This window comes from Triticum urartu, chromosome 4A, assembly GCF_056163025.1.
Source record: "Triticum urartu cultivar PI428250 chromosome 4A, HENAU_Tu73, whole genome shotgun sequence".
NCBI classification, from domain to species: Eukaryota; Viridiplantae; Streptophyta; class Magnoliopsida; order Poales; family Poaceae; genus Triticum; species Triticum urartu.
This window is the reverse complement of record NC_141876.1, coordinates 560,384,730-560,392,605: the sequence shown is the minus strand read 5'-3', so window position 1 is coordinate 560,392,605 and position 7,876 is coordinate 560,384,730. Positions and strand designations below refer to the sequence as shown.

Below are 7,876 nucleotides of genomic sequence, written 5' to 3'. Positions count from 1 at the left end.
CGTAAAAATGTACGTGCAACTATTAAAAGGTTTATGTAGTTAAAATAATATTTATGAATTGTAGTATAGAAAATATTTATATAATTCTAAATTGTACAACCATTTTTATAATCAGAAATACCATTTTATTTATAGGATATGTTTAAAACAAGTATGTGAATATTTTTATTACTGTGATTATAATTTACAAACTTTTTACAAATTTCTAAATGAAACTAACATGCACAAACGGGGCTGCACTGCTGAGCCGATTAAAACCCACGTATGTGTCTCTTTATCTAAAAAAATAGGAAATGTTTTCATTATTCTAAGAAAAAGGATCTGTTTTCATTAACAGGCACGAGAAAACGTATGGCATACTGGCCAGTAGTTCCAGTTTGCTAGGGCGAGGTTGTATGTGCATGCTAAGCGAACTACGGTGCCACATCAGCATAAAAATGTCTATTAATAGGATTAACACTGTATTTGCACACTCGTGCCAAGTTTTGAAACCAGTTCGATGTATTTTTCAACTTCAGGCACTAAAGTGAACATCGGTGGCGGTGTACATCGAACTGGTTTCAAAACTTGGCACGAGTGTGCAAATACAGTGTTAATCCTATTAATAGACATTTTTATGCTGATGTGGCACCGTAGTTCGCTTAGCATGCACATACAACCTCGCCCTAGCAAACTGGAACTACTGGCCAGTATGCCATACGTTTTCTCGTGCCTGTTAATGAAAACAGATCCTTTTTCTTAAAATAATGAAAACATTTCCTATTTTTTTAGATAAAGAGACACATACGTGGGTTTTAATCGGCTCAGCAGTGCAGCCCCGTTTGTGCATATTAGTTTCATTTAGAAATTTGTAAAAAGTTTGTAAATTATAATCACAGTAATAAAAATATTCACATACTTGTTTTAAACATATCCTATAAATAAAATGGTATTTCTGATTATAAAAATGGTTGTACAATTTAGAATTATATAAATATTTTCTATACTACAATTCATAAATATTATTTTAACTACATAAACCTTTTAATAGTTACACGTACATTTTTACGATTCATATTGTTTAAGAAATTTTCAATAATGTAAAATGTTCATAAATATGCAAAATTTAAAATTTCAGTTTATAAAAAATATTCACTCCAGACTATAGTTTAATTTTTTTTAAAAATATGAATATATGACACGATGAAAGTTATACACATGTTTCTCGCAAAAAAAAGAAAGTTATACACATGTGCATATTAATAAAAAATGTTTCTACTTATATTTTTTTCATTTAAGCATAATCCAAGCATGCATAATTTTTTGCTAGGAGGTTGTCTGTGCATGCTAAGCAGACTACGGTGCCACATCAGCATAAAAACGTCTACTAATAGGATTAGCACCGTATTTGCACGCTCGTGCCAAGTTTTGAAACCAGTTCGGTGTATTTTTTAACTTCAGGCCCTAAAGTGAACATCGGTGGCAAGTTTAAGCACCACCTGTGATATTATCTCTTTTTTTAGGGTTGTAAAAGAAAAAGGTGATGAACTCTTCTATAGACGGTGTTTCACGTGTCAAAATACCGATCATCTCTTGGGCGAGCCGTCTTGGAGTCATCGTTGGCAAACTGACGACAGACCGGCCAGCAGGGGCGCCGCACTATAAACAGCCCCGCGCGCAGCTAGGCAAGGCGCGGCACTATATAAATCGTCTGAACGATCAGCCGCGTCAATCATCTATCTTCTGGCCGTTCAAAGATGGAAGACCACGAGACGAGCGGCCTCGGTGCGACGGCGAGCCCCCTCGGCGAGCCTCTTCTCACGGCCACCGGGAAGCGGGTTGTTGACCGCGACGCCGAGGCGCAGCTCCCTCCGTATCGCAGCGCCGGCGCCTCCTTCTCCAGGGCGTGCCTGAACCTCACCAACGCCGTGTCGGGCGTCGGGGTGCTCGCCATGCCCTACGCGGTGTCGCGGGGCGGGTGGCTCAGCCTGGCGCTCTTCGCCCTCGTCGGCGCTGTCTGCTACTACACCGGCACGCTCATAGCGCGCTGCATGCGCGCCGACGGCTCCGTGGCCACCTACCCGGACGTCGGCCAGCTGGCCTTCGGCGTCGCCGGCCGGAGAACCGTCGCCCTGTTCATGTACGTGGAGCTCTACCTCGTCGCCGTCAGCTTCCTGGTCCTTGAGGGCGACAACCTCGATAAGCTCTTCCCCGGCGCCGGCGTGGAGCTGCTCGCTGGCTACCGGCTGCGCGGGAAGCAGTTGTACATCGTCCTGGCCGGCGCCGTCGTGCTGCCCACCACCTGGCTCAAGAACCTCGGCGTGCTCGCCTACGTGTCGGCGCTCGGGCTCGTCGCGTCGGCGGCCTTGACGGTGTCGCTCGTCTGGGCCGGCGTCTCCGAATCCGGTTTCCGCGGGAGCGGCAACGTCCTCAACCTCGCCGGCCTGCCCACCTCCCTCGGCCTCTACTTCGTCTGCTTCGCCGGCCATGCCGTCTTTCCAACGATATACTCGTCCATGAAGAACCGCGAGCGCTTCTCCCAAGTGCTGCTCTTCTCCTCGGCGCTCTGCAGCCTCAACTACGGACTCACGGCGGTGCTGGGCTACCTCATATACGGCGACGACGTGCGGTCGCAGGTGACGCTCAACCTGCCATCAGGGAGGCTCTACACCAACATCGCCATCGTCATGACTCTCATCAACCCGCTGACCAAGTACGCGCTGCTCGTCGCGCCCATCACGTCGGCGATCGAGGAGAGGTTCTCGCTTGCGGGGAGTGGGTCGGCGAGGGTGGCCGTCAGCACCACCGTTCTCGTGAGCACGGTCGTGGTGGCGTCCATGGTGCCCTTCTTCGGGTTCCTCATGTCCTTCATCGGTTCCTTCCTCAGCGTCATGGCCACAGTTTTCTTCCCCTGCCTCTGCTACCTCAAGATCTACATAGCCAAAGGCCTACGCCGGGTCGAGGTCGCGGCAATCGTCGCCATCCTGCTGCTAGGGGCGTTCGTTGCCATCACTGGCACCTATACTTCTTTGCTGGACATCATAGTCACTTGACAGTACTTCCTATTAACTGTGATATACTAAACACTTATTTTGAGACGGAGGGGGTAGTACAAACAAAACAAACCAAGCGATCTTAGTGTATGTAAGATAAAGTGAAGGTCATCCCTAATTTTGAGAATCCCTTGATTTGCAAAAAAAATGACCATTAATTATCGAATTCGATATTCACACTCGGGGGCCATTTTGCTGGGTGTCAAGGAGGTCATTTTCTTAGCTAAGGATATGGATCGCGGGAAGTTCTTTCTTAGCATGTCTCTGGCCGACGGATGTTTGAACCTCAGTTGGGAGGTGATAATTGCCCGGCTGACCACGGGCAGTCTTCATTTTTTCTATCCGAGCGGAAGGCCGAGGTTGATCAAAGTCCTATCCCGGTGGTAGTGACGGGGGACTTCAATCTAACTTGGCAGAGCATGGACAAAAACTCGACTATTGTGGACCTTCGGCGCATGCGTCTTTTCATTAACTACATTGCGGAGATAGCTCTTCGTGAGATCGTTCACGTGGGGGCTAGGTTACTTGGACTAATAGAGAGCTCAACCCAATCGAGGGTGTATTGGATTTGGTCCTTGCATCCGTTTAGTGGAAAGTGGCTTTTCCGCTTGTAGCGCCCAAGATGATTCTATCTCAATCACATGATTAACTTATGATTGGGGCACAACTGCATTTCGAGCGCATAGCAAGGTGGATATCATCACAACATACCATGTACTGAATAGATGAGAATACAAGATAAAGTCTTACACTCGCCACAAGCTACAACATGAATACATCAATACATAGCAATCATCATACAGAAGAGCAGGATCCGACTACGGATGAAAGCAAACAAAAACGAGGAACGACATCCACCCTGCTAATCCCAGGCTCCCAACCTGGAACCTATCCCTTGATCGAACAAGAAGAAACAGAAAAACTCCAAACAAGCAAGCATCGCACTTGCGTCAAACCATCGCATTACCTGTACCTGCAACTGTTTTTGTAGTAATCTGTGAGTCACGAGGACTCAGCAATCCCATTACCATGGGTATCAAGACTAGTAAAGCTTAATGGGTATGGAATGGATAAGTGGTGAGGCTGCAGCAAGCACTAGTCATTTGTATGGTGGCTAACTTAAAAAAAATACAAGAATAAGATGAGAAACTACGGAGACGGTCACAAACTAGTAATGATCAAGAAGTGATCCTAAACTGCTTACGTTCAAACATAAGCCCACTGTGTTCTCTTCCCGAACTCACTCAGAAAGTGACAGTCACGGTTACACACGCGGTTGGTGTATTTTAATTCGGATCTGGTGTCAAGTTCTCTACAACCGAATATTAAAAATTCCCATCTGCCACATAACCGCGGGCACGGCTCTCGAAAATTTAAGCCATGCAGGGGTGTCCCAACTTAGCACACGACAAGTTCTCACGATCAACGGAGGAAAATCCTCCTCCCGAAACAACCCGATCAAGCTCGGAATCCCGGTTCACAAGACATTTCGACAATGGTAAAACAAAATCAGCAAGACCGCCCGATGTGCCGACAAATCCCGATAGAAGGCAAGATGTCGGGTTGGCTGAGACCCTGGTTGCCCACGAGGCGCCGGACATCGCCCGGTTTGGACCAACACTCATGAGGAGCACTGGCCCGGGGTTGTTGATTAATTAACCTCGGGGTCCGAAAAGTCCCTATGCAAGTTTTAGTTGTTATTAGGCAAATGGTAAAACCAATATTGGGCCTTACTGGAAGAGTTTTATTCAAAGTGAACTATCAAGGGGGGCCCATAAACCCCGACCGTGTTAGGAATGCAAAATCAAGGAACATAACACCGGTATGATGGAAACTAGGGCGACAAGAGTGAAACAAAACACCAGGCAAAAGGCCGAGCCTTCCATCCTTTACCAAGTTTATAGATGCATTAATTAAATAAGAGATATTGTGATATCCCATGATATCCATGTTCCAAAATGGAACAAACTGAAACTACACCTGCAACTAGCAATGCTATAAGAGGGGCTAAGCAAAGCGGTACTATAGCCAAACAACGGTTTGCTGGGATGGTGAAAAAGGTTAGAGGCTATTTCATGGCATATTGGGAGGCTTGATAAACAAGTGGTGGGTAGCGCGACAAAACGTAGCATCGAGACAACTAGCATAGCAAAGATAGTAGTGGTATCCAGGGTAACAGTCATCTTTCCTGAAATCCCGCTCGAAAGAAGAACGAGTCCATGAAGTAGACGAATCAACGAAGTCGAACGAATGCTCACAATCGCAACGAGAACCGAGAACTATCGAGAATGAGCACAACCGAAAAGAAGCAAACAACATGCTAAACCAACAAGCATAAACATGGCATGATGCACAATCAAGTATGATGCATGTCTAGTTTAATGAGTCATGGCATAGCGAAGTGCAACAAACAATACTACAAATTAAGTGGAGCTCAATATGCAACGAGTTGCATATTGACGAAACACCACATTCAAGTATTTAGTTCACTCTTGTTTATGTACCGAACCATATCAAATGTTGTTAAACAGCAAAATAAAGTGCATCATGTTAATCTATGCATTTTTCTACCCCATTTACATATAAAGTTTATTAAATTTGGAGCTATAGTTATTTATATATGAATAAAAACATTTAGCATGTAATTTATGCAAAACAAATGCAAACAGTGATTTAAACATTTTAAACATGGATGAAAGCAGCATATTATGAAACTAGAGAAAATTCTAAGCATGTTTCATATGTAACTTATTTTAATCCGATGCACAAATCATGAGTTATTATATGCATGAAATGTAAGGGTTTTTCTGCAATTCTAAAATTCTCTGGATAATAGGATCAATTGCAGAATGAGAAAAAAAATGCATGCGGGCTGAATCTGCTGGAATAGAGTGAGCACTGGGGCTCTCACCATGGGCCAAGGCCCAGTCGGTGCAGCAGGCCGACTTGGGCTCGGTGGTGCTGGGCTGACGGGGGAAGCAGCGCATCTGGCTGATGCGGTCAACGCGGAGACTGGGCGTGCGCATGAAGCAGAGGCATCTCCTCGATGCAGAGCAAGCGGGCGCATGAACGGGCGAAGCAGGGGGGTCGCGGGCACGGCGGCGGCTACCGGCGTGCAGGCAACGGGTGAAGTCGGCCATGGGGCAACGGGGGAAGCCGACCATGGGGCACCGGACATGGCCGGAGAAGGGGCGAAGGCGCGCTGGGTCGGGGTAGCAACTGCTCGGAGATCCTGGTGGGGCTCCTTTGCTGGGAAATAGAGAGAGAGAGCTTGAGACGTGAGAAGGAGAGGGAAGAAGCAGGGGAAGGGAAGGCGTGGGACGAAGGGGACCTGGACGGCGCGCTCGCCGGCGGTCACTGGTTCCGGAGGCGCGGGATCTAGGAAGAGCTCGAGGACGCGACCTCCTCTGCTCGGACGCGAGGGAAGGCGACGGCTTGGCGACCAACGGGGTGCTCGAGCGGGACGAGCAGGCGAGCTCCTGCTCGTTGCACAGGAAGTAGAGGCGGGCGGGAGCGGACTTGGCAACGGCAGCGACACCAGGAGTTGCGGTGGCACGGGGCTCTGGCGGTGGTTTATACGTCCATTTTGCATCATGTTTTCTTACTGTTATTTACAATGTTTTTATCCATAATAATGCTTTTTGGAGTAATTATAATGCCTTTTCTCTCATAATTTGCAAGGTACACACCAAGGGGGAGAATTCCGACAACTGGAAATCTGGACCTGGAAAGCTACATAAGGTCATCTATTCTGCACAACTCCAAACAAGATGAAACTTCACGGAGATTTTTTATGGATTATTTAAGAATTATTGGAGCAAATAACTACCAGAGGGGGCCCACCAGGTGGGAACAACCCACCTGGGCGTGCCCTGGTGGGTTGTGCCCTCCTCGGCCCACCTCCGGTGCCCATCTTTTGATATATAAGTCATTTTGACCTAGAAAAAAAATAAGGAGGGGGACTTTCGGGATGAAGCGCCGCCGCCTCGAGGCAGAACTTGGGCAGGATCATTTTTGCCCTCCGGCGGAGTGATTCTGCCGGGGGAACTTTCCTCCCGGAGGGGGAAATCATCGTCATCATCATCACCAACAACTCTCCCATCTTGGGGAGGGCAATCTCCATCAACATCTTTAACAGCACCATCTCCTCTCAAACCCTAGTTCATCTCTTGTGTTCAATCTTGTTACCAGAACTATAGATTGGTATTTGTGGGTGACTAGTAGTGTTGTTTACATCTTGTAGTTGATTACTATATGGTTTATTTGGTGGAAGATTATATGTTCAAATCCAATATGCTATTTAATACCCCTCTGATCATGAGCATGTTTATCATTTGTGAGTAGTTACCTTTGTTCTTGAGGTCACAGGAGAAATCATGTTGCAAGTAATCATGTGAATTTGATATGTGTTCGATATTTTGATAGTATGTATGTTGTGATTCCCTTAGTGGTGTCATGTGAACGTCGACTACATGACACTTCACCATATTTGGGCCTAAGGGAATGCATTGTGGAGTAGTAATTAGATGATGGGTTGCGAGAGTGACAGAAAATTAAACCCCAGTTTATGAGCTATTCCGTAAGGTACCGATTGAATTCAAAAGTTTAATGCTATGGTTAGAATTTATTCTTAATACTTTTCTCGTAGTTGCGGATGCTTGCGGGAGGGTTAATCATAAGTAGGAGGTTTGTTCAAGTAAGAACATCACCTAAGCACCCGTCCACCCACATATCAAATTATCAAAGTAGTAAACACAAATTAAACCAACATGATGAAAGTGACTAGATGAAATTCCCGTGTATCCTCCAAAATTCTTTGCTTATCATAAGAGACCGTTTTGGCC

At 46.2% G+C, this 7,876-nt stretch overlaps 1 protein-coding gene across 2 annotated transcripts; it reads left to right on the top strand.

Annotated features, from left to right (window-relative positions):
- Positions 1 to 1,695: 1,695 nt before the first annotated feature.
- LOC125554192 (amino acid transporter AVT1I-like) lies at positions 1,696 to 7,557 on the top strand. 2 transcript variants are annotated; one of them, XM_087518926.1, is made up of 2 exons: positions 1,696 to 2,615; positions 6,714 to 7,557. In XM_087518926.1, exons 1-2 carry the CDS (start codon positions 1,737 to 1,739, stop codon positions 6,804 to 6,806), a joined length of 972 nt encoding a protein of 323 aa, XP_087375052.1. In that variant the 5' UTR covers positions 1,696 to 1,736; the 3' UTR covers positions 6,807 to 7,557. The 2 variants fall into 2 exon arrangements, with proteins under 2 accessions (XP_087375052.1, XP_048573743.2); XM_048717786.2 differs by lacking the exon at positions 6,714 to 7,557 and having other exon boundaries at positions 1,696 to 3,159.
- The last annotated feature ends 319 nt before the right edge of the window (positions 7,558 to 7,876 follow it).